The following is a 27976-nucleotide window of genomic DNA, read 5'->3' on the forward strand; positions in this document are numbered from 1 at the left end:
AGAAAGGATAAGCTGTTTTAACTTAAGATATAATCTCCTGTATCAAACATTGTAACCATTGTAACATTCATCTAGTTGTGAAAAACTACACAGCTTTTACACTATTGCTTTTGTCAAAATTTAGAAGAGGAAAGTTTGTAGAGTTTTGATCTAAGTTGGCCCCAAGTCCTGATAAATGTTGAAAATATTCATCTTTCTCTACTTGGACAGTCACTGAATGTAATCCTCCATCTTTTAATATTGCACTCACCTAAATAAAACAATAATATACAACAGTATAATATTCAGTTAATTGTAGTAGTAAAGTGTCATAAAAACTGCAAATGTGTGCAAAAATCATGACAACAACAGCAAAGAAGTTTTACTTATATATTAAGTTTATTATTAATATTTATAATATTCTCTTCTACAGATCTGCTATCACTGGCAGCTTAAAACAACATTTAAAAAGTAATAAATAAGAGCATTCACATGTGTGTGAGAAAAGCAGCTGAAATATGATTAAATGAAATAATCTTAGCATAAAGGGAAAATCTAGGTCTACTGGGTACTGATCAAGTTATTTTGGTTTCACTTCAGAAAACAGCCTTACAGGCCCATTATGTCCCTGAAATGCTTTTATTTCTAAAAAAAGTTTTTATTTCTGGTGTACTTTTATAGTTTCTAATAAGATTGGGCAATTACCTGACCTTACATTTTCTTCTGTTGCTTTTTGGCAACTAGTCTAGCTAGTGATTTAGTATTTTGTATGAAAGTCAAAAAACACTACTTAGTTTACATTTTGCTATTTTCATGACAAATAATTTCACATTTACTGCTACTTTCTTCAGGTAACAAGCATTTAACATGCTCTAAAATGCTGTAAACTCATGTTTGACCTTTCTAAAGAAGTTTGTTTGTTTGTTTCTGAGGCATAATATGTCTTTAAATGATTATATAAATATATGACAATGATCATAGCCTGGCTAGTGTCTAGCTGATGAGTTTGTCATACATAGTTGATTACAATATTATTTCTTAATGATAACAATAAACTATATAGCAACATCATATACCTGTGAAATAAGTTTTTGTTCAACCCCATCAGGTGATATATGTATGTGTAAAGTCCCAAATACTTTACTAGATGTGTGGAACCAAAAATGAGGATCCCTGTAGGAAACAATACCTTCGAGATTCAACACCTGAAAATCAAAATACATGTATGACTAATAAAACTGTATGAACACAAGTATAAATCATAACTTGCAAGCAAATGTAATACCAGGCAAGTCTGTCTTGACAAACTACTGTTTATTTCTTATTTTGGCATAGATATCCATTCCACCAACAATGGACTATTCCAAATTACAAAGCAGAGTAAATCCATCTCACATATTCAACAAAGTACAGGTCCAAACTATAATGAGAAGTAACCAAGAACATATTTGCATAGTAACAAATGATTTAAATTATTTGTGGAGAAACATAATGTTTCTTGGTCTCTATTTTCCTCTATTATCACATAGAGATTTTTATTTTGGTAAAACATTCTTTGTTTGTAGTATAATCAACAAAAACTGCTTAGTTTCAGAAACTATCACAAATTTTGTACATGATCAAATATACATGTACCATTTACAATATTGTTAATTATCATCTAATGAAAATGATTAAAGATTTAAACAAGTCTGAATAACGTGAATGTCATAATTTGACCTAAAAGCCTTACTTGGAGCAGACAACTTAAAGGGAAAATTATAACAGCCATAGTCAGGGTTCCCACTCGTAGATATTTTGAAAATTTAAGGACTTTTCCAGGACTTATCAAGGACCTTTTTTGATTTTTTAAGGACTTTTTAGAAGATTGAATTTCAAGCTATTCGATTTTTTTGTCCTATGAATATTTTCATGGTAATGTTTAAAACAACATTTAATAACAATATAATACATGTAGTTCATGACATAAATCTAACTCTATCTAAGAAATACATTCAGTGTCTATAAGTAATGAAATGTACTTTGTGACAGCAACTGTTGCAGGTTGTCTGCAATTTTCATGTAATTTTGGTGTTTTTAATGCTTCCAAGGGATCACTTTTTTTACAAGATATTCATAGTACTTAATAAGTAACCTCACATTTGACCTCAGTCCACTTAGGTACATAGAATGGCAAAAGCATGTCACACTGAAGGGTATATGAAAACTGCCTGCAGGTGTTTCTACATTAAAAATTTCACAACTTTCATGTTTAAATGTTGTACTCTGCTTAAGCCAGTGCTACGGTTCTACAAAATATGGCAGCAGCACAAAAATACCCAAACACACACAATTATAGCAATATTCATTTTGTTTGTATACAATATAGATTTTAATGAGAAAATGAATGATATTTTCAAAATAATGTGACTTAGCCAACTATTACTTTCATTCATTCCGTTGAAATTGGCAGTTCAGATGTTGTAAGAAAAAAAGTGACATTGCTTTTCTAACTGTTAGTCATTAATGAATAGACAAATGTACTTGCAAGATATGAGATTTGTTGTCTACATTTAAATTTGAAGGGTATAATTTTGTTGTATTTACATACAAGTTCATTCGTATTATTTTTTTATTTAATAGTTTTCATGGAGTATACTGTATTTGGGTATATTTTGGTTCAAAAATGAAATTTTGGGTATGTTCGATTACATCTTAGTGAAAGTGTATATTGTATTCATGATTAAAACAGCACTTTTTTTAGTATAACACATTCATTTTTAGTATATTGTGGCTAATATTTGGGTATTTCTTGCTACCCAAATATGGTGTGGCCAACTGGCTGTGCTCTGCCTTGACAATAGTTCATGTATGTAATACTATTGTTTATTTTATATTGATTTACCTTTGGCTTTTAGCATGGTTGTGAGCAATAAGGTTAAACAAATTGCCCAAGGAAACAACCAGACCTGTGAGCTTTCATGTTTCTTAGAACGGGCCAATCAAGCAAACTTGTGGTCGATTTGTGACTGTCTTATAACATTTTCCAAACAAAACCGCCATAGTAACCAGAAAATAAATGTTAAATCTCATAAATGTCAAAATTGGCCTCCCAAAACACTTGTAAATCGAAAAATCATCAACATTCAAGATGCAGAAGTCAATATACTGTGCTAAGACCGCCATTTTGGTTGTTTGATTTACCTCCCCTTTACCAGACTAATTCCCGTACCTTCCCGGACTTTTTTATGTATCAACACTAATTCCCGGACTTTTCAAGGCCGGGAGCTTCTGTTTTCAAATTCACGGACATTTCCCGTTTTCCCGGACAGCGTGGGAACCCTGCATAGTGACTTGCCTAGCCAGAACAACCTGCAAATCTTTGCATCATGACCAGACTGAAATACTATTGGTTGTTCATACTGAAATCCCTTCAAATTTTGACAGACAACTCCAAATTCAGAGTTCACTACAAGAGTTTATTAAAATGTCACAACCGGTAGCTTACCTTATTTAAAGCTTCAGATATGTCGTTCTCCATGTCTGAGGGACACCGTAATAATAATATACATGAAGTCTCCTTCAACAGTGGGAACACACTGAGCAGTATCATTGTGGCTATAAATAGTGAACATATAGGATCCGCTATATTCCAACCAAAATTTTCTATCAGTAACGATGATATAATGACACCAACACTACCAAGAGTGTCTGCTAACACATGAAGAAACACTCCTGAAAATAAAATTGTGATCTGGGTTTAAGGATAACAAATAGATCTTACAAGCGTAATATGTGATTTTTATTAATTCAAGACAATTCATGGTTTTAGAGACAACCTTCTAGTTGTAATGAAATAATTTAGATTTAAATCTAAAATGTGAGAAAACTCAGAATATTTACCTTCCATATTTGTATTATGTGATTGATGATGTGAAGTTTGGTGACCATGACCCCCTCCATGTGAGTGTCCATGACCCCCACCATGTGAGTGTCCATGACCACCTCCATGTGAGTGTCCATGACCCCCTCCATGTGAGTGTCCATGACTACCACGGAAAGCAAATATTCCTATCATATTAACTAAAAGTCCTATCACAGAAACTGCCTGAAATGGAAAAATATATGACATGACATTCTATCATTGCAAATATTTTCAACTTTTTAACTATAATCAGGGTCTTTCCAAGAAAATTATAATTGGAAGAACCTGAATTGATAATATAGACTGACATTCTACCAATGCATGCATTTCTATTATGCTTTTTGTCTAAAATTGCATATCAACAAACTCTAACCTAACACAGAACTATTGGTTACTTAATTATTGTTACTTTTTCTTTAATTAACATTATAGAAGAAGTATAGGGTGCATATCATTTTATGTTCAACAGTATTTGTAATTCCTTAAAAGACCATAATGGAGGTATAAAAGCAGAAATATTCTATTACATTCATATACATGTATGTAAGAGGTTAATTATAAATATACTGTATCAACAAAGAAAATATTACCAGTAATCTATTGGTGTCTATTTCTGGGGGTTCGGCAAGACGATGGAGGGATTCAGAGAACACAAATATTGCTATCACAACCAAAAATAAACCATTTACAAATCCTGATAACACCTCTACTCTATCAAACCTGAAACAAACAATACAACATATTTCTTCATGTAAAACTAGAACTATCACTAAATGTGATTAATACCCCCACAAGACTGCTTCGGAAATGAGGATGTTACTAGTAACAGAATACCTTGTAAAAGAATTGAAATATAGAGTTATGGCTGTGGGCAATTAAAGATAGTTGTGGTTCTTGTATATTGCATTTCCTTTCAATGTGGTTGACCATTGAAGAAATTTTATTGAATTACTCTGTAATAAGTCCAGAAATACAAAGAAAAGGAACAAAGGGCAATAACTCTATAAATACTGAAGATGGAGTTATAGTTCTTGTGCACTGCACTTCCTCCCTCTTTTTGTGCTTGACCATTGTATGAAGTTGTTTTGAATTTCAACCAGTACATTTTAAGTTATGCTCCAGACAAGGAAAAGTATCAAAGGGCAGTAACTCTGTATTTTGTCAAAATGGAGTTATGGCTCTTATGCACTGCACTTCATTTTAATGTCCTTGACAACTGTATGAAGTTGTATTGAATTCCAAACAGTAGTTTTCAAGTTATGCTCTGGACAAGGAAAAGTAACAAGGGCAAGAACTCTGTAATTTGTCAAGATGGAGTTATGGTTCTTGTGCACTGCACTTCCTCTCAATGTGCTTGACCATTGTATGAAGTTATATTGAATTCCAACCATTAGTCTTCAAGTTATGCTCCGGACAAAAAAAAGCAATGGAAAAGTAACAAAGGGCAGTAACTCTGTAATTACTTTAGATAGAGTTATGGTTCTTATGCACTGCACTTCCCCTTACTGTGTTTGACAATTGTATGAAGTTGTTTTGAATTCCAACCAGTAATTTTCAAGTTATGCCCCGGACAAGGAAAAGTAACAAAGGGCAATAACTCTGTAATTAGTCAAGACAGAGTTATGGTTCTTGTGCACTGCACTTCCTCTCAATGTGCTTGACCATTGTATGTAGTTATATTGAATTCCAACCATTAGTCTTCAAGTTATGGTCCGGACAAAAGAAAGCAATGGAAAAGTAACAAAGGGCAATTACTCTGTAATTACTTTAGATAGAGTTATGGTTCTTGTGCACTGCACTTCCCCTTATTGTGTTTGACAATTGTATGATGTTGTTTTGAATTCCAACCAGTAGTGTTCAAGTTATGCCCCGGACAAGGAAAAGTAACAAAGGGCAATAACTCTGTAATTAGTCAAGATGGAGTTATGGTTCTTGTGCACTGCACTTCCCTTCAATGTGCTTGACCATTGTATGTAGTTATATTGAATTCCAACCATTAGTCTTCAAGTTATGGTCTGGACAAAAGAAAGCAATGGAAAAGTAACAAAGGGCAATAACTCTGTAATTACTTTAGATAGAGTTATGGTTTTTATGCACTGCACTTCCCCTTATTGTGTTTGACAATTGTATGAAGTTGTTTTGAATTCCAACCAGTAGTTTTCAAGTTATGCCCCGGACAAGGAAAAGTAACAAAGGGCAATAACTCTGTAATTAGTCAAGATAGAGTTATGGTTCTTGTGCACTGCACTTCCTCTCAATGTGCTTGACCATTGTATGTAGTTATATTGAATTCCAACCATTAGTCTTCAAGTTATGGTCCGGACAAGGAAAATGCAACGGAAGTCTGGACCGACCGACTGACCGAACGACCAACCGACCACCGGGTGACTCCTATATACCCCCCCAAACTTCGTTTTTGGGGGTATAATAACATATTTGATCAGAAATTGTTACAAGTCAATTTCAATTTGTATTAACTCTATTTCTATTCATCTGCTCATTTTAAGAAGGCTCAATGTGGAGACATTTTTCCCAAACTTGAGTTCATATTTTGTTTTTATTAAAGTGTATAAATATGAGCATTTGTAATTTCTTTTTTTTATAAGTTAAGACTGCATTGAAAAGATTTGCTCAAGAAACAATTGTTTCATCTAATATATACAAGTCATTCCTTACCCATATGAGAATATTCTAGTGGCCTTCCAGCGGGTCATCATCGCAGCATAGAGGCCCATCACAAGGGCAGAACAGTCAAATAACATGTGAAAACCATCTGATATCAGACCTAAACTATTTGTCCATACACCATATATCATCTCAACAAATGTGAAACACTGAAATGTTTGATAATAATATTAAACCAAAATACATCACTGTTAAAGCAAACATTGTCTGCTGCTTTTGCAAAATTGACATGTATGATGTTTCATCAATTAAAAACTTAAATGGCCCATGGAAAAGATCTTTTTTCCACTAGATTTCTGATGAAATTTTTCAAGTTCATTTTTTTTTATAAACAATCCATTTTGTTTCGGGCCTGGTGCATATAGGAAACAAATCCAGCTGTTTATTATCTTACCAAGTTTATACAGAGGAAGTAGAATATTTTCCTCGAGTCATTATCCTCAAGGACTTGTTTGAGTGAGTGTTTCAGGTGCATGACAAGAGACTGTGATGTCTGCTGTAACGCATCTCGTGTAAAACTATACATCGGCATTCCATCCATACTGTAGCCAATAAAATTCCCCTTGTTACTTCGCACTGGACCCAACAAAATCTTTGTAGCTGTAAATAAATTTTTTATTAAACCAGAACCATTTACAAATACTGTATTACAAATCATGCTAGTTTTTGATGTTTCTTTTTTTTTTTTAAAAACTCATGAAAACATTTTTGTATAACCATGTAGTCACAATTTATGTTAACTTGCTACAGATATTGGCACATGTTGAATTATTTAATTTAAGTTACTTCTTATTAGTAAAAGATAGGTAACATTTTCTTACATATACATACATGGCATATAGTAACTAGAAGTCAATAGGAGATGGATGCAATGATTGGCCCAATGCTAGACCAAAACAAAATATACAATTGTTAATTTGACACTAACATGATTGATTAATCAAATGACTCTTTTGGTTTAACTTTCTAATATCTGTGTTAACAGTTTAATGCTGTAAGAACAAGATAATATATTTTTTATTTAATCAGGATTAAAGTGTGAAATAGTTGTTTTGCTTTCAGGGCCTAAATGTCTTTTGTTCACCTGCGACACTGTCTAAATGTTCATAAAGTTCTTAAACAATACATTGAGACAAACTTCATTTTTTTCCCTAAAAATCAGATCTTAAATAAGTTATTAATTCACACACATACTTAAATTAAGCAACTAAAGTGTAATAAAGCCTGACTGTGGCATCTGCAAGACACATTTACTTTAAGTCCCTGTTTCCAGATATTTTTTCCTCATATATCTGAAGGCATCCAGCCATAAGTTGAACAGATTGTTACAAATATAGAGACTTTACCAAGGACAAAAGCACCAAGACTGAAGACAACACCAGCTGATAGAACATGATCCTCTGTGATAATCTCCTGTAGTTTGTTCATACTGGTCATGGTGGCAGTATATGGATGGTTCCAGGTTAAAGCTAGGAACAGGGCACCACCAAACATGGCATACGCTCCATACTCGGCTGTCTTCGTGGCCTGGATATGTACGACTGATACTGCCTCGATATAGTAGTCAAAGATAAACACAAACAATATGATCAGTGCAAGTGGGAAAATCATAGAAATCCAGGAGACCTGTAATATAACATAAAGAGCACTATTAAACTGAAGTTTTATTTTGTAGACACTTTTTAGGTTTTCTTTTTAAAGTTACTTTAACACTATTAAGGTCATTTGCCATCTTTCCATTTTTAATGGTGGAAGAAGAGTTCAGGTGTCCCCTCGTACATTATTTCAGGCACAAGCACCTCATTCCAGCCACCAACCTTCTAGCGAGCTGGATAGCTTCCTCACATGAAAAATTCCAAAGTCACTGGCAGGATTCAAACTCACAGTGGCGATGGAAAAGTGGTTAAAGTCAGCAAAGTTAACCAATTGGCTGCAGAGGTCCTTATAAACACTTAGAGTTAAAAAATTTGATTGTTATATACTACATTTGTATCAACTTTTCATATAGATTAACATACAAATTAAATAGTTCCTATTATTATCTGATGTTACATTATTTCAGGATATATTTGAAAATTAAGCATACTTGTACAAAATACATACTAATTTGAAATGATAAATTAGCTTTAGTTTTAAGTTCCTTCCATTTTAAATCTCCACTTCCTTCATTGGTTAGCAATACCCTTCTGAAAAAACAACCAAATGAGTTACTTAAACATATAAACCAATACACACATATTAAAACATAAATCTAACGTTAAAATGTTCGTCATTTGAGGTACCTGAGAATCTGAAGCAGAAGATACAATATAAGCCCACGGTCCGAGGATCATAGCCTGTATCAGTGATGACAGGGAGTGTAATCTTTTAGCTCCTCCCACATCAACAGATAACTTCTTTGCAGCACTGTTATATCCAACATTGAGACAAAGAGTGAGGAACAACAATACAACGCCACCCTGAAATAAATCAACAACTTTCTAACTTTACATAGAATTATTTTCTTTATTGCATAAAAAATAAGTTTATATAATTTCACTTTCAATAAATTGAATGTAGAGTACACAATTTAATTCTTCGATTTAGTACCTTTAATACTTGTATATCTCGCCAACAACAAAATAATTCTTGTTGACATTTTGTCCATTTCTATATTAAGACATTTTAAATCAAATGAAAAAGTTTAGAAGCAAAACATATTGTCGAGTCTTGTCTGGCTCAAAAAAAATTGTAGACTGGTTTGGCATTAAGACTATAATGTTGGTACTGCAATGACATATTGCAGCTTAAGTGTTCAGAATGTAAATTAGAGCATAATTACCTTATGATCCGACCATCCAACAATGTTGATCACATGATAAAACATATATGTCAATATATTATGATGTCTGTGGTCCGCTGATCTATCTGTTAAGGTTTAAATCCTAAATGGCAAGGAGGCTATTACCAAAACCTGTCAGTAGGACAACATGCTCAAATATTCTCAGTGCTTAATAGTAAAACAAGAGCATGGATAATGTAGAATTTTCTAAGTTCAAAAGAGGCCAATAATTCTGTCAAAATCCAAGTTAGCCTTATGGGCCTTTGGTGGTTACCTCCTATTATGTTCTAAAATAAGTGTGTGAAGTTTCAGTAGTTTTGAAGATACCAACTTGCTTAAAAAACTTAACCAAAATGTGACAGCAAAGCCTACACCTTTCGCTAAGGCTATAATTTTACATTTTTCCCCCACATTTTTGCAGGTACAATTACCGTACAAAAAATCCAAACAGAACTTGCATTTTTTTTCAACATAGTATTTACCAATATATAACATGATGTTTATGCATATATCTGTATTTGTTTCTTGTGCAAATGCTGAGTCACATGTGTTGCCTTTGGAGATCATATTTTTGTTAAAATTTCATTTCATTTTTAATTAGTTATATCAATTTATATTCATAAACTATTTACTACACAAGCGAAAGTTTGCAAGTGAAAAGTTACTGGCATTTTTCTATTTTGACTTGCACTTTGCTAGTTTGCTAGTGCTAAATTCAAGCCCTGCAATGCCTAGGTGAATACAATAGGTCTCGAATAGTCAAGCTAAAACTACAAACAAGTTAATAAGAAAAACTTAATTTGTATTATTTCAACAAAATACTAAAAGGAAAAGAAAATTTGGTAATATAAAAAAAATAATTTAACAACAATGTAAAAATATGTACAATACTACCTATGAAACATTTGAAATTTCACAGATATTCCATATTCTCACAAATACAAACTAATACACATTATCACATTTGAATATCCACTCTATATTAGGATACTCTTTTAATTGTAACAATCATTATAATGTAAGTTATAGAAGGATACAATCATGGTCAGAGAGGTTGTCTAATTTTTCATCATGGTCAAACAGAAGCAATGCAATCACAGCCACCAGGAAACATACAGCACCACGGATCTGTAAAACATGCAGGCATTTATAGTCTATGGCAAGTGTTTACTACATGGATATTTGTCCATCAATAACCTATGTTAATTTTGATATTCTTAAATAGATTTAATTTGTCATTTACAACAACACTATTTTATATATATCAAACTTTCTTTAAATTTGAGTAATAAGTACAACTATTATGGTGCTTGTTACAGAATTGAAACTAGAAACTATCATTAACACAAGCTTGTATAATATGGTAGTTCTCCAGTTTTGTATTAAGAACCGACTTTCAATAAGAGATTTTAGTTTCAGAATATAGAATCTGAATTCTGATGAGGTTTACTCACAGTATAGAAATTGCACATACAGCACAAAATGTACAGATGTGTGTGCTCACCTGTATCTATACTGGTAGAAAAGGCTAATAGTAACTACCAGCACCACAATGGTATAAGTTTTTGATGGACATTTTATTTCTTTTAATATACAAATATAGTGGTTAGATTATAATGACTTCATTCAAGGAAGGGAGGTTAAGTTGTAGTAAAATCTTGACATCATACATACTTGCTATTCATTGATTTCATAAAACATATTGTATATACTATACATGCTTCAGTAGATCAATGCTAATAAAATAATTGGTGAATCATTAATTCAGAGTATAAAGACATTTCAGAATCATATCCTTTTCCAGTATCATGATTTAGGTCTTGTGTCATTTTTTTATATTTATTTCTGTTAATAAAGTTTTGTAACTACGATCATATTAGATTAAAACATTTTACAGTTAATAAAATACATGTATTAACCAACAATGAATCATTATGGTCCAGTCAAGGTGTGTATTACAAACTTGTACATTCTTCATAATGGCTTTGAACATACCTTATTTAAAAAAATTTCAACACTAAACTAAAATTTAATTTATTTTTGTAATATCTATACTGTTGTAGATCAAAAGATATTCAGTAACTCACCTTTGCTGGACTTGCCCCGGAGTTTGTGAAGAGAGTACTACCCCAGGCTATAACTAAGATGTCACTGTGTTCATACAGTAATATTGTACGTAAAGGTCCACACAGTGATAAACCAAACATCCATAATACTCCAAGTATACAACCAACAAATGCATGACGAGTTATACGAAACCACTAGTGAAATATATAAATCATTGTAGTTAACTTTTTTCAAATTATTTTATCATAAAGTTGATTAACTATTCAATTTATTTTCTATTTAAATTTACTAAGCAGCATGCTAAAGTGTATTTCAAAGGATTTCTATAATAAGATCTTGATGCATAATATAGATACAGTCTTAGACAAATTACAAAATTATTACAAGTTTTTTCTCTTATCTTTATTGGGACATAAAACTGTGTCAGAATATGTCAGAATATGTACATGTAATCTCATAGAATAAGAGATAAACTATTGACTATGTAACAAGTGGTGGTGGTGGTAGTTTACCCTTCAGATAATTGCAGTAAGCAACAATGAATTTACCAGAGCACACAGTCCAGCCAACACATTACTACATGTATATATACAAGTACAATTCTGTAGTAATTTGATATCAAGAAATGAAGTCATTTTAACTGTATGCAATTATAAACTTCATCCTCAGCTTACTATCAGAACATTATTATAATATACCAAATATGAATACATTAAGAGGCATGGTAATATATCAATCAATGTAACATGTGTTACTGACCTGATTTTTTGTTATAGGCTTTCCTGAAGAGAATGGTTTCTGTAATAATACTAGTGGAATAGTGGCCCTACAAAATAATAAATAATTCTTATCTATTTCATTATATAACTCAATACAAGTAATTTTTAAAACAACAAATTCATATTATCATGTTTTTCTTTCTTGTCAAATTTTTAGTGAACAATTAAAGATGCAAGTAATTGTTTAATCTAATTATTTACAAGTTCCTTGATTAAATTCAGAACTTAAAATCATTTTTATTTATGTATCAACTGAGGAAGCTAAATAAAGCGAAACATGTTTTGATACTTAATTTGTGTTGGTTTTTGATCCAATTATCCTACTTAAATTATGAAATCGAGGGGTGAAAGCGAAAGAGGTCTAAGTGACATTTTTTCAGAAAATCACTTTTTTATATAAATGTGTTTGAAATCTGTATATACATCTTCTGTGAAAAAATCTTGAACACAACACATTAATTTTTATATATATTTAAAAAATACGAAAAAAGACTAAGTGAAATATGAAAAACAGTCAATGCGAAAAAGGTCTAAGTGAACATAGTCACTTAGACTTTTTTCGCAATTATTTTATAACAAGAGCCACCGCCGGGCGGGGGCAACGCTCGACTTTTTACTTTTTCTAAACGCAAACATAGAAAGGTTTGAACATATATTAACGTTTCCTTTCTATAAATTTAGTTGGTCTGTCTTGTCACATTTGTTTTCTTTATATATTTTGTATATATATGAATAGAAACATTAAGCATATTTCTAAAAATAGCAACAGTAGGCAATTTCTTAAAATAGCAACATGACGCAATTTCTAAAAATAGAAAAAATGACGCAATTTCTAAAAATACAAAAAAATGACATAATTTCTAAAAATAAAAAAAATGACGCAATTTCTATAAATAGCAACAATGACGCAATTTCTAAAAATAGAAACAATGACGCAATTTCTAAAAATAGCAACAAATTCTAAAAATAGCAACAATGACGCAATTTCTAAAAATAGAAACAATGACGCAATTTCTAAAAATAGCAACAAATTCTAAAAATAGCAACAATGACGCAATTTCTAAAAATAGAAAAAAATGACGCAATTTCTAAAAATAGAAAAAATGACGCAATTTCTAAAAATAGCAACAAATTCTAAAAATAGCAACAATGACGCAATTTCTAAAAATAGCAAAAAATGACGCAATTTCTAAAAATAGCAACAATGACGCAATTTCTAAAAATAGAAAAAAATGACGCAATTTCTAAAAATAGCAACAATGACGCAATTTCTAAAAATAGAAAAAATGACGCAATTTCTAAAAATAGCAACAATGACGCAATTTCTAAAAATAAAAAATGACGCAATTTCTAAAAATAGCAACAATGACGCAATTTCTAAAAATAGAAAAAATGACGCAATTTCTAAAAATAGCAACAAATTCTAAAAATAGCAACAATGACGCAATTTCTAAAAATAGCAACAAATTCTAAAAATAGCAACAATGACGCAATTTCTAAAAATAGAAAAAATGACGCAATTTCTAAAAATAGAAAAAATGTCGCAATTTCTAAAAATAGCAACAATGACGCAATTTCTAAAAATAAAAAAAAATGACGCAATTTCTAAAAATAGAAAAAAAATGAAGCTATTTCTTAAAATAGCAACAATGACGCAATTTCTAAAAATAGAAAAAAATGATGCAATTTATAAAAATAGAAAAAATGAAGCAATTTATATATATATATATATATATATATATATATATGTGTGTGTGTATATATATACATGCATATATATATCAGAGATCTGCCAAGAATTTGAAAGTACTGGGCTCTGGGCCCACTTGGTCTGAAAATGATGGGCCATTTTTACCAAAGTATGGGCCTTGGGCAAATAAGTAAACATTGACCTAAATAACTGTTAAAAAGTTAAAAGTAGATAATTGAATTTCCCTGGTAATAAAACTTAAATCATATTTTATGACAAGTGGCTCACTTATGATTCAGTACTTAACCAATATAATTAAAAATAATATGCCTACATGGTAACTTTCTAACTAATATTAATTGTAGGCAAAATTTTTTTTAATGGCTGCTCAAAAATTTGATATGCAAATTTATTCACATAATTGCTGGTTCTTACTTCTAATGTATTATCCATTGAATTGTTCCTACTTTGCACTAAATGTCCCTTACCACTGTATATTGACGAATTTTATTGCCCCTTGTATGCCTCTGTGTAGACAGCATACATCAAAGACACTTGCCGACAGACCTTTTGATCATGGAAAAAAGTCATGCACAATGTTTCCCTGATTGGTTAATCACCCTGTCAAATATTCTGATGACGAAATAGACATCTTTTTTTTTACAAAGCTTGCGTAAACTTGAGTGACCTTAGGGGTGCTCATGTTGTACACCTGTCAGATTATGCTGTAACTTACAGCATTTCTAAAAATAGCAACACTTTTTTTCAGTTACCGATAATCATTTTAAATATTAAGTAGTTGTATAATTTGTTTGTTTGTTATATTGGATTAAATTTACGTAGTAGAAATGAGTATCTGTGTGGGAAAGGAATTATGAGAAGAAATGCGGTAAGTAGATAACATGGACAAAAGCTATAGGGGAATGGATAAACTCAAGAATATGCGTAATTACAGGGGAATGTTGCAATTGGTACCAGTTTTGACTGGATGACTAAATAAACCAGCAGACAGTTTTGTTTTCTTATAAGTCTGCCACAGATTTTAGATGCGCCCATGGCCCTTTGCTGCCGATTTTCCTGCGCCATTCTCATTTTTTTAGCGCCAATGGCGCAAAATCGCGTCCTCGGCAGATCTCTGTATATATATATATATATATATATGTATGTATATATATATATATATGTATATATATGGTATATATATATATACAGGGTTGTCATTAACATTTTTTGCAGAAGGTTTGTTTTGAACTTGAGGCGGTCATTTTTGTCTTTATCATGCATAACAAAGAGTGTTTTCTGAATTTTGAGGCGGCCCAATATGCATTTGAGACAGGCATTTTGGCCTCCTGCCGCCTCTTAATGACAACCCTGTATATATATATATATATATATATGTATATATATTTGATATAAATAATATATATATATATATATATATATATATATATATATATATATATATATATATTAATGTATGTATATATATATATATATATATATATATATATATATATATATATATATATATATATATATATATATATATATATATACACACACACACATTTATATATATATATATAATACATATACTATACATACACACACACCAATAAATGCACAATCTGAGAAAATTCAGTAATATAACCTTCAAGGTCAAGGTCATTAAAGAGCCCAAGCAAATTTGGGTTTGATAAACAACAAGGTCTGGTCCTTAAGAATGTTCTGTTATAATATGAAGTTTATCCCTTCAAAAATAGCAAAGTTACAGTCAGTTACCGCCAAAACAATGAAAATTTCAATAATTTGACCTTCAAAGACAATGTCATTAATGAGTGAAGGTCAAGGTCTTTCGGTATATTTTTAACAGTTATCTTTGAAGATTATTATGTTCAAGTTTGAAGACAATCCATTCAAAAATAACAAAGTTACAGCCAATAATAGCCAAAAAAATGAAAATTTCAATAATTTGACCTTCAAAGTCAAGGTCATTGATGAGTGAATGTCAAGGTCTGACTGGTTATTTTTAAGGGATATCCTTGAAGATTATTATGTTCAAGTTTGAAGACAATCCATTCAAAAATAACAAAGTTACAGCCAATAACAGCATGAACAAGCAAAAATTGGACTTTTAACCTTGAAGGTCAAGGTCATTTATGGATGAAGGTCAAGGTTAGTGTGGTCTACTGAAAGGTCTTGTCCCAAGGGTTGTTGTGGCCAAGTATGAAGACAATAGACCAAGAAATAAAAAAGTTATGATCCAGGTACAAGTTTTCGGACGGCAACGGCAACGGCAATGGCAACGGCAACGGCAACGGCAACGCCGACCTGACTATAACAATACCTCTACTTTTTTTTTCAAAAAAAAAAAAGTCGAGCTAAAAAAATGTGATGGTCTAAGTGACAAAAATTATAAGTAGTATTTTATTTTCAGTTTTAAAGTATGTTTTATAATGATTACTGTTGATCAAAGTAGTACCGATAATAAAATAATATCATTTTTGCGTATTTTCATGTATTTTTTTCACTTAGACTTTTTTCGTATTCAGTGCTGAAACTGTGTATACTCTAGTAACTGAATGCGAAAAAAGTCTAAGTGAAAAAATGTTTGCCTATTGACAAAATATTAAAAACATGAATGATATAATTGTTATTTCATGTTATAAAGTCAATGTTCATTACTTTTGGAAGAGAATAACCCTTCATAATGTGACATTTTAAGTTATTCTAAAGTCAGTTTAAGCAGTATTTTAAAATGTATAAGGTGGTCCTCTCAAATAATTTGATATATTATTCCAACCATATTGCATAGTCGAGCTAATAAAAGTAGAAAAATGTAAACAAAGTAGTATTTTGACTTCCAAACAAATTCACTGTAACTGCATATACCTATAGTTAAAGATCAGATGAACTTTTGCATGTAGATCTCATTGCCACCGTATTTGTTTTACCTTCATTTTGAATCGTATTTCCCGAAAAAGCTTATTTTAAGCCATGCAATCAAAACGTCCTTTACAGATAGGCATTAGACAAAGTATCTCTGTTTATACAGTATATTTGCTTTAAATGGAAGTAAAACAAATTGTTCTTTTTTGTGCGAAAAAACAAATTGTTCATTTTTGTTCAAAAAAAAAAATGAAGTAATTTGAAACAAATAAATGGAAATAACTATGCAAAATTGTTTTGCCCGTTTACCTGCCGGCTATATAGACAACGCCTTGTCTGTTCTAGAAATAATCAAAATTACCTACTCTATATTGGTATTCAAGTGATTAAAATAAGAAACTGCTTCACTGTCAAAATTGTGAAAGCTTACCATTATGATTGGCAGTTTAAAGGGTTGCGAGAAGGTGACCTCCTGTTAGTGCCCGTCAAGGTGACCTCCTGTTAGTGCCCGTCAGATCCTTAGTGTAACGTTAATAAGGGGCAGATTGGTATAAATTAATACAAGTAACATAGTAAACAGCAGCAATGCCGCTTGAAGATCAGATTTGGGTTAGCAGAAGGATGTTTGTTTATATACACATTTTAATAGAACATTTTGAGTTTTTGACAAAATACAAATTGAGAGACTAAAAAAACGATCATACTAGAAAAAATTGTTAATTAAAAAAATACATCATATTTAAAATGCAAAGTATGTATCAGTGACAATGATTATGATTATCATTATTTTACTTTTATAACTACAGTGCATGATGACTATAATAGTTTCATGATCTTGAACTTAGATTGGTTCCCAAAATAAACATTTATAAAACAAATAGAAGCATTCTGTAATTTATCTCATGGCACAATTAGTCCAGAATAACACAGAAGTAATTTTAAGGCATGCACATACGAGGGGAAGTCAGAAAATATCCGGACTTTTGACTCTTTCTCGAAAACCATTCAACATTTAAAAAAAAAATCTTTCTACTCTTTTTCAAAATATTCTCAAGCTATGTCTACGCACTTTTGCCATCTTAGTGGGAGCTTTTGTATTCCCGCTGTGAACCATGACATAGACCTATGCTTTAGGTACTGTGTAACAGCAGATATCAAAGCCGCCCTGGTCTTATATTTCTTTCCAGCAAGCAATTTTTTCAGTTCTGGAAACAAATGAAAGTCACAGGGGGCGAGGTCTGGGCTATAAAGAGGGTGAGTCAACAATGGCCATTTGTAAGAGTTGATAACCTGCACTGTAGCTGCTGCGATATGGGAGGGGGCATTATCGTGAAGAAGGAGGACATTTTTCTGTTCTAACCTGGGACGCATTTGCTTCAGCTTTTCTCTGAGATTTTTCAGAATTACTTCAGAATAGTACTTGGCGGTGACAGTTTGACCTTTTGGCATGAAATGAGTAAGATTCATTCCTCGTGAATCCTAAAAGGCAACAAGCATGACTTTGCCAGCCGAAGGAGACAGCTTAAACTTTTTAGGAGGTGGGGAACCAGCTCATTTCCACTGCTTTGACTGAGCTTTTGTCTCAGGTTCGGAATAATGAACCCACATCTCATCTCCAGTGATAATGGGGTTCAAAAACTTATCTCCTTCACGATTAAAACAACTTAAATGTTCATTTGCATTGGTTACTTTGGTTGCCTTTTGATCTGCGGACACCTGTCTAGGCACCCACTTGGCACTTATCTTGCTCATGCTTAGGTGTTTGTGTAAAATCTTGTGTGCCGATGCCTTACCGATGCTAAACTTGTTGCCTACATCCTCCAAAGTTACTGGACGATTTTTGTTGACAAAAGCTTTAACATTTGCTGCCATTGTTGGGGTCACCGCCTTAGCTGGCGGCCCAGTCCTAGGCCTGTCACAAACACTTATTCTGCCTGCACGAAACTGAGAAACCCGGTTGAAGAAGGTTGAACTTAATACACATTTATCAGAAAATCTTTTTTTAAGCCTCTGAAAGATGTGGCAGGGCTTTTCACCTTCTGAAACCAGAAACTTTATTACAGAGCGTTGTTCCTCTTTAAACATATTTATTTAAGCTCGATTGCGAAACAAGTTCTTGCAACTTATATTTATCACTTTCGAGTCCGTTTCCTGGAACCAACCAGTACTGGTGTCATATGGAGAAACATGTGTCGTGACCCGTGAAACATGGTTGTTCCTCTAACAAAGAGTCCATGATAGACAAAACACCTATCATATATCAGAGGGCAAAAATACTGTGTATACACAACTATCATTGAAAATAGGGACTGACCACGTTATTGGCGAATGAATGTAGTTTTTCACCAATATATAATGTGTGTACATGTATATAGCTACACATGGAAAGAGAGGAGCATGAAAAGTCCCGATATTTTCTGACCTTCCCTCGTACTATAGCATCCTAGCCTTCTTAGGCACATTCTTACATTTTTATCAGCACTTATTATGTATTACTGCAGATTTGCTTTTAACAATCAGCTAATTGTAAAAGGAAATCAGCCTTAGTCAACTTCATAATGTTCCTCAGTTACATATTTTTATGTATGATGTACAATAACAAATCATTTTTGTTGCGTTCAGAAGAAGAAATATAGTAACTGCCCAATGATAAAATGATTTTGAAATTTCTATATAAGAAAAATTGTTGGCTTATTTTATGTAATCAACATTAAAGGCCCATTTTGCCTCAGAAATGCTTTTATTTTTATTTCTCAAAAGCTTTTTAATTTTGATGTACTTTTATAGGATCCAAACATTACTCATTGGCCCAACTATCTTTTTCATCTGTTGATTTTGGACAATTATAGGGTACATGCAGTTTACAATGACTTTGTATGGAAGTCAAAATACTACTTTGTTTATATTTTTCTACCTTTATAACAAATTATTTTATGTTTATCACTACTTTCTTCAGGTTACATTCTTCTAAAATTCTCTAAAACCATTATTTTATCATTTGACCTTTCTAAAGATGCTTCTGAGGCATAATGTGCCTTTAAAGCAAATAAACTATATTGTATTACATTATATTGGTAATATTGCAACATTAATAGGGCCAGTTTTTCAGGCATAAAAATTTGTGCACAAAGGATCCTATATTTTAGTGATATTTTATTTAATAAAAGTTGGAACCTTGATGTTGTGACAATGTTGGGCCACGTGAAAGGTGATATTGTGCCAATGGTGCAGCCATAAGAAGCACATGAACTGTTGTCTGATTTTGACAGGTGTAGGTGTTAGAGTCCATATACTTGGCAAACGCCTATTTTGACATAATTTTGTAATTATAAGATCTATATAATGCTACATAGTTTTTAAGTTTTCAATATTTAAAAAATATGTTAGTCATGACATATAATATATCTTTATATATTTAAAGATTGGATGGATTATTTCATACAGAATGTATATTTAAATATTACAAAGAATGTACAACTCATTAAAACCTATTAAAGCTCAAAAGCTAATTGTCTATAGACTTACAATGTTAATTAATATCAAAATAGTGGGCGTAGCTGCCTTTAATATTGAATGTTAAATTAAATGAGGTAACAGCAATACATTAACAATAAAATTAATAGAATGTCATTAAGTATAAGTAATATCCTTTGTGCAACTGTTAAGTAGTAACAAACTCATTGTAATTTGCATGAAAATAAAGAAGATGAAGCACTATATAATAATGTAGCAACCCCATTGATATCAAATTGTCAAACTCCATATATTATAATGATGGTCAGTTAAAGAAAATTTAAATACTAATTTACTGCTTTTTTATGACAATGCCACAGGAAATGCTTGTTCAGAAAGCAAATGTAAACCATGGGCCCCTCCAATACTGGCATAACGGTTTGATTGCCTAATTTTCCTATCAAACATGTGATACAGGGTGTTGTTTCTTGACAGCTCACAATAACATGCATATCACATTCTATATTTCATTTTGTCAGATGATTATCATTTTTAGCTCGACTATTCGATAAGAATAAGTAGAGCTATTGTAGTCACCCGAGCGTCGGCGTCGGCGTAACCACTTATGTTAAAGTTTTTGTAATAGTTTAAATATTTTCAAAGTCCATTGACATATGGCTTTGAAACTTTGCACACTTGTTCACCATCATTACCCCAACCTGTAAACAGGAGGAGGTAACTGTATCAAGCATTTTGACAGAATTATGCCCCTTTTTCGACTTAGAATTTACGTTAAAGTTTTTGTAATAGTTCAAATATTTTCAAAGTCCATTGACATATGGCTTTGAAACTTTGCACACTTGTTCACCATCATTACCCCAACCTGTAAACAGGAGGAGGTAACTGTATCAAGCATTTTGACAGAATTATGCCCCTTTTTCGACTTAGAATTTACGTTAAAGTTTTTGTAATAGTTCAAATATTTTCAAAGTCCATTGACATATGCTTTTGAAACTTTGCACACTTGTTCACCATCATTACCCCAACCTGTAAACAGGAGGAGGTAACTGTATCAAGCATTTTGACAGAATTATGCCCCTTTTTCGACTTAGAATTTACGTTAAAGTTTTTGTAATAGTTCAAATATTTTCAAAGTCCATTGACATATGCTTTTGAAACTTTGCACACTTGTTCACCATCATTACCCCAACCTGTAAACAGGAGGAGGTAACTGTATCAAGCATTTTGACAGAATTATGCCCCTTTTTCGACTTAGAATTTACGTTAAAGTTTTTGTAATAGTTCAAATATTTTCAAAGTCTATTGACATATGGCTTTGAAACTTTGCACACTTGTTCACCATCATTACCCCAACCTGTTAACAGGAGGAGGTAACTGTATCAAGCATTTTGACAGAATTATGCCCCTTTTTTGACTTAGAATTTATGTTAAAGTTTTTGTTATAGTTCAAATATTTTCAAAGTCCATTGACATATGCTTTTGAAACTTTCCACACTTGTTCACCATCATGACCCCAACCTGTAGACAGGAGGAGGTAACTGTATCAAGCATTTTGACAGAATTATGCCCCTTTTTCGACTTAGAATTTATGTTTAAGTTTTTGTAATACCTCAAATATTTTCAAAGTTCATTGACATATGGCTTTGAAACTTTGCACACTTGTTCACCATCATTACCCCAACCTGTAAACAGGAGGAGGTAACTGTATCAAGCATTCTTTTTTACTATCAAGCACTAAGAATAGTCGAGCGTTGCTGTCCTACTGACAGCTCTTGTTTATTTTATCACTGTCATTAAGCATCATCCTCATCAACAGAGTTGAAAATAGTTTGTAACAGCCACTTATATTTTGTACTTGTGCTGTATCTTAAAGCTGTTATAACAATTGCAGTGATTGGTGTTCTTTGAATTTAGTGTAACTAGAGGTAACTGTAAATCACTGTAGCAGTCATTGTGAAAGTAGCTGTTGTAGTAATGGTAACGTTTGTGATGAAGTGATAGCTGTTACAGTTACAGAATTATAATATCTGTCATATTTTGCTGTTCAGATTGGAATATTCGTCCCTACGGGACCCGCCCATGGGTGTGTTCCAGAAGGACAGATATTCTGATCCTTCAACCGAAAACATGTGTCAGTTATTTTTTCTTGCATAATCTACCATATTCAATCATATTTTAAATACTTTATCTTAATAAAACAACTTTCCATGGAAATTAATGTCATTACACCCGTAACTAATTTCTTATAACTGCGTATGAAATTACAACTTCATTCCATTCGGCAAAGTCATATCATCCTTAGAATGCCATTGTATAGCATGTGACTCATCTGGCACCCCCCATGATAGATGAAATTTCAGGAATGGGTAAAATAGTGGTCTTAGTAGTCACTTTCACTATCATTGCTACATAATCTTCAGTTAATACTACTACTATGTGATAGTAAACTGAAGATAGTCTGTAGCTAAGTAAAGGAAGCTATGTGGTTGACTATTAGCTGAAGATACTGTAGCAGCAATAGTGATGTAGTGGTAATTATTGATAATTTAGTGGTTGTAGTACTAAAGCAGTGATAGTGATACAAATGTAAGTATTAAAAGTGTAATCAAAGAAGTATATTTCATGTAGTTTGCTGTTGATACTGTAGCAGTTATATTGATAGTATTGAGAGACTAGTGGAAATGTTAGCTGTGAATACTTCGGCATTGATAGTTTGGATTGTTTGTTTTGTCACCTGGACACTGTAAAGGTTACATGGCAACTTTCCAGCGTAAAATGGTAAAGGAAGACCATCATGCACTATTTCAGGCACATTTGGGACACCTAAGTATAACCACCATCCTAGTTGTATACTTTCTCAAATGAAAGAATATAAAGTTCCTTATGTAATTTGAACCCACAGTAGAGAGGGAGAAGTGTTTTGAAGCTGGCCATCTTAACCAATTTACTATGGGATCCTCTAGAAGTGATAATAATAGTAGTGTTACACTTGTGTTAGCTGTTGATACTTTAGCAATGACAGTTATTGTAGAGTTAGACTTGAAGAATTTTTAGCTGTTGATACTGCTACAGTGATTTCTTTCAGTTAGAATTGTGGAATTGTTAGCTGGAATTGTTGCAGTGACATTGATTGTAGAGTTGGACTTGTGGCATTGTTGCATGTTGATACTGTAGCAGTGACATTGATTGTAGAGTTGGACTTGTGGCATTGTTAGCTGTCGATACTGTAGCAGTGACAGTGATTGTAGAGTTGAACTTGTGGAATTGTTAGCTGTCGATACTGTAGCAGTGATGGTGATTGTAGAGTTGGACTTTTGGCATTGTTAGCTGTTGATAATGTAGCAGTGACAGTGATTGTAGAGTTGAACTTGTGGAATTGTTGCATGTTGATACTGTAGCAGTGGCAGTGATTGTAGAGTTGGACTTGTGGAATTGTTAGCTGTTGATACTGTAGCAGTGATGGTGATTGTAGAGTTGGACTTGTGCAATTGTTAGCTGCTGATAATGTAGCAGTGACAGTGATTGTAGAGTTGAACTTGTGGAATTGTTGCATGTTGATACTGTAGCAGTGACAGTGATTGTAGAGTTGAACTTGTGGAATTGTTAGCTGTTGATACTGTATCAGTGACAGTGATTGTAGTGTGCGACTTGCGGAATAGTTGCATGTTGATACTGTAGCAGTGATAGTGATTGTAGAGTTGGAATTGTGGCATTGTTAGCTGTTGATAATGTAGCAGTGGCAGTGATTGTAGAGTTGGACTTGTAGAATTGTTAGCTGTTGATACTGTAGCAGTGGCAGTGATTGTATAGTTGAACTTGTGGCATTGTTGCATGTTGATACTGTAGCAGTGACAGTGATTGTAGAGTTGAACTTGTGGAATAGTTGCATGTTGATACTATAGCAGTGACAGTGATTGTAGAGTTGAACTTGTGGAATTGTTAGCTGTTTATACTATAGCAGTGACAGTGATTGTAGAGTTGAACTTGTGGAATTGTTGCATCTTGATACTGTAGCAGTGACATTGATTGTAGAGTTGGACTTGTGGAATTGTTAGCTGTTGATACTGTAGCAGTGGCAGTGATTGTAGGGTTGAACTTGTGGAATTGTTAGCTGTTGATACTGTAGCAGTGACAGTGATTGTAGAGTTGAACTTGTGCAATTGTTAGCTATTGATACTGTAGCAGTGACAGTGATTGTAGTGTTGGACTTGTGGAATAGTTGCATGTTGATACTGAAGCAGTGACAATGATTGTAGAGTTGGACTTGTGGAATTGTTAGCTGTTGATACTGTAGCAGTGGCAGTGATTGTAGAGTTGAACTTGTGGAATTGTTAGCTGTTGATACTGTAGCAGTGGCAGTGATTGTAGAGTTGAACTTGTGGAATTGTTAGCTGTTGATACTGTAGCAGTGGCAGTGATTGTAGAGTTGAACTTGTGGAATTGTTGCATGTTGATACTGTAGCAGTTACAGTGATTGTTATTTGGTTTTACATTAGAATTGAAGAACATAATTCCTTCCAGTATCTGTTTTAGTGATTATCTTATGGTAATCAACTAAAACTTCTGTTTATGATCACAATTACACAAAAAATCCATTATTTTAGAAACTGAATGCAATAATAAATATGTAGAAACCTAAATTAGTCTTAGAATCTTATAAACTTTAATATTATTTTTCTTTAAGATGAAAGTATCTGGTTAATATGGTCGAATGTCACTTATTTATCAGGCAAGTTTTAAATGACCATTTACTGCGAAAAAGGTCCAAGTGAATTTTTTTTTTAAATTTAAATTATTTTCTTTCCAATTCTATATTCAGAATAGTAAGTAATGATTAAACTTATTCTGTATTGAGCATTTCTGTCTAAATAGGGTGTTTATTTCCTGTTTTCCGTCACTTAGACTTTTTTCGCATTTACCAGATTTGTGATATTTTGACAAATATTGAGTGCGAAAAAAGTCTAAGTACATTTTTACAAATATAATCTTTTTCTTTCATTTTTTTTTTCAAGTAATTGTTTTAAATGTACAATATAACTGACTTTCATTTCAGAGTACACAAATGGTAATTATATATATAACCTGAAAAAAACAGGACAGTTTTTTGTCTCTCCTGAAAAATTTACAGATATGCACTTAGACTTCTTTCGCTTTCACCCCTCGAAATACAAACCTTAAAGCTATGTCATAATGGATTAGCTTATATCAAAATTATTTCTATAAAAAAATTGAAAGTACAAATATTATAACATTGAAAATACAAGTAAAATTTAATACAAACCCTGCTTTAAGAACAAACAGGAATAACACAACAGGGATAAGTTTTAACAAGTCGTAGGCCAAGAATAATCCAACACCTCTCAAAATTTTGGCTACAATCAATAATCCAATATACACTGCTGCCCTGAAATTTAACATAATACATGTACTTTAATATAACTTTTGAGAATAAATGTATTACCACGTGTATGTGTTCATATTGTACAATTTTTAGGTAAAACAAATAGTATTATACACCAAAAAATTTAACAAAGAAATAATACTGAACAAAATCATATATATTTTTAACATTTGATTGCACAACTTTAACTTACTGGATAGTTTTTACATATTATATAATTTCCATACATGACATAATTACTGCTAAAATTGAAAGTGAAAATACTCAAAAGATGGCACTGCATAAAGAAAAAAGTTTTCAAAAGTTTTTTTATTATTTCTTTATTTACTAACATTAAAACTTTAAAACATATCATATAAAGGATACATGTAATTTTGTATGTTCTTTATACTATAAACTCTGTTTTCCAAACTTGGTTATATCTACAAGTATCTTAAGCACTTGGGGGTCTCTAAAGGGAGGCAACAAAATTTATTGAGCAAACTTCATATAGTACCATCTAAAAATGCTACAAACCAAGCTTGAAATGATACATTATTATGAATCAAAAGAAGTCATTTAAAGGCATGGACTATTCCTGTGTTCAACAGGCACTTCACACCTAAAGGTAGGATTGCACATAATATAAAACATAAATTTTGCAATTTAAATATTTAAATTTATAATTATATTTTTATAGAATTAATATCAATGTTGTGAGTAAAGTACACACAAAAATTACTGATTACTAAAACAGATTGATTCTACATTCTTTTGTCTCATTTTAACTGGTGTTTAAATGAATTTACTGACCGTCAACCTGTAAAGAACATCAAAGATGCCATTGACTTTACAAGATGCACACATAACATTATCGAGCTATTTACGCGTGCTCCTGTTGTGTATTAAATATTTATATGAAAGTAAATTTACATGGTCGATGTGATGTTGCTTATAGTTACTGTCAAATATGGAAAGATCAATTCAGGGTGTAAACTTAAGTCTTTTTTTTAAATTGCTAATTAAAGTGGCAGGTGTCAATTATAATGCTCAATTAATTTTGATGTTTCACTTTACATTAGCGAATTTGAAGGCTCCGATGGATCTGCATATCAATTTTCATGTCACATGCCTGTTCTAGTCAAAATATATTGATGTGCCAAAGCTTGATTCTGAGATATTTTTGTTCTGTGTGCAGAATCTTGCTTTTACTTATAGGCGCGATATTGCCCAGACACAAAAATAGCACAAAATCCTGTTGCGCAGTACAATTAGTTGCACTAATGTCTGTTCATGCAGTTAGTAAAAAAGCATGGCAAAGTTGATTTCAGTTTGACATTAACATGGTGAAGCTTTAGGCAACTGAGTTGCTCACATCGTCAAGTTGCTAGAACCCTGGGACATTGACAGCAGGAACTTGAAATAGAGTGTGGAGTTATAGATCTAAAAATGTAAAAAAAAGAAATGTAGTTGCAACAACAAAAAGAGTTAATCATACGTTGACGAAGGTCCTCTATAAATGGCATGCTTTGGTAAAATATTGTCTCCGTAGTCTGCCATATCTTGTTTTATGTTGAACTAACAAGGATCAAGTTGAGTAGTGATCGGTTGTGGCCATTATTTTGGATATTATTCTACGGTCACATTTGCGATTGTCTCCATCTTTCATAATAATAATATCAAAACTGATTCAAATTTACATGTTTAAATTAAGGTTACAGTATACTATATCGGGACTATAATATCATTTTATTTGAAAAACATAAATCAGCCGAAATGTTGTCACTTGTCAGTCTGTACCGGAAACGGAAACAGATTTGCAGTTAGACTGGATACAAATTATAAAATATGAACTACAAGCAAGATAGTCCAAGTTCACATTTTGTCGTTAATTTATTAAACCGTATTATAGGTGCCATATATTGCAAAGAAATTTGCAGATCTGATGAATAGTAAAACAACAATTCACATTTTATAAAAAAATCCTTGCTTTGTTTTGTGATTTTTATGGAGATGAGGTGCTTTGTAGGATCAAGGGCAAACCTGGTAGTCAGACTATTATCTCCCTTTAATACCAGTTCCTTCCCTGACGGTTCTCTCCCTATTTTGGAAAAGAACCGTCTTCATATTTGCAAATAAGCAGACAGTTCCTCCCCTTTTTTATTTTTGTTAATACATAATTTCTTAAGTATTTAGATGCTTAAAAATGGGTAATTTATTTATTAATTGATATAAATTAGGAAAAAAACTATTTAAGTATTTAGATGTTGAATAAATACGTAAGTTTATTTTTAATTATTATAAATTA

The 27976-nt window shown here is 32.1% G+C and overlaps 1 protein-coding gene across 2 annotated transcripts; it reads right to left on the minus strand.

Moving 5' to 3' along the window:
* LOC132722568 (proton-coupled zinc antiporter SLC30A5-like) lies at positions 1 to 27481 on the minus strand. Of its 2 annotated transcripts, XM_060707089.1 has the most exons (16): positions 27167 to 27481; positions 25570 to 25692; positions 12216 to 12282; positions 11477 to 11650; positions 10427 to 10517; positions 9390 to 9466; positions 8851 to 9027; positions 7915 to 8194; positions 6963 to 7168; positions 6560 to 6717; positions 4474 to 4603; positions 3964 to 4066; positions 3862 to 3915; positions 3467 to 3693; positions 1056 to 1184; positions 1 to 250 (listed from the first exon to the last, which is right to left on the minus strand). In XM_060707089.1, exons 1-16 carry the CDS (start codon positions 27226 to 27228, stop codon positions 86 to 88), a joined length of 2223 nt encoding a protein of 740 aa, XP_060563072.1. In that variant the 5' UTR covers positions 27229 to 27481; the 3' UTR covers positions 1 to 85. The 2 variants fall into 2 exon arrangements, with proteins under 2 accessions (XP_060563072.1, XP_060563070.1); XM_060707087.1 differs by having other exon boundaries at positions 2 to 250; positions 3862 to 4066.
* Positions 27482 to 27976: the final 495 nt, after the last annotated feature.

This window comes from Ruditapes philippinarum, unplaced genomic scaffold (genome assembly GCF_026571515.1).
Source record: "Ruditapes philippinarum isolate M1 unplaced genomic scaffold, ASM2657151v2 ctg2331_1_1_1_1, whole genome shotgun sequence".
NCBI classification, from domain to species: Eukaryota; Metazoa; Mollusca; class Bivalvia; order Venerida; family Veneridae; genus Ruditapes; species Ruditapes philippinarum.

What these genes read in the sequence shown, in the direction of transcription:
- LOC132722568 (XM_060707087.1), bottom strand. Translation starts at nt 27,228, where the DNA reads ATGGCAGACTACGGAGACAATATTTTACCAAAGCATGCCATTTATAGA. An exon ending in TAGACACCAATAGATTACTG is followed by an intron (nt 4,067 to 4,473) that starts GTAATATTTTCT and finishes TTTCCATTTCAG; the next exon opens with GCAGTTTCTGTGATAGGACT. An exon ending in AACAAAAACTTATTTCACAG is followed by an intron (nt 251 to 1,055) that starts GTATATGATGTT and finishes TGTTTTATTTAG; the next exon opens with GTGAGTGCAATATTAAAAGA.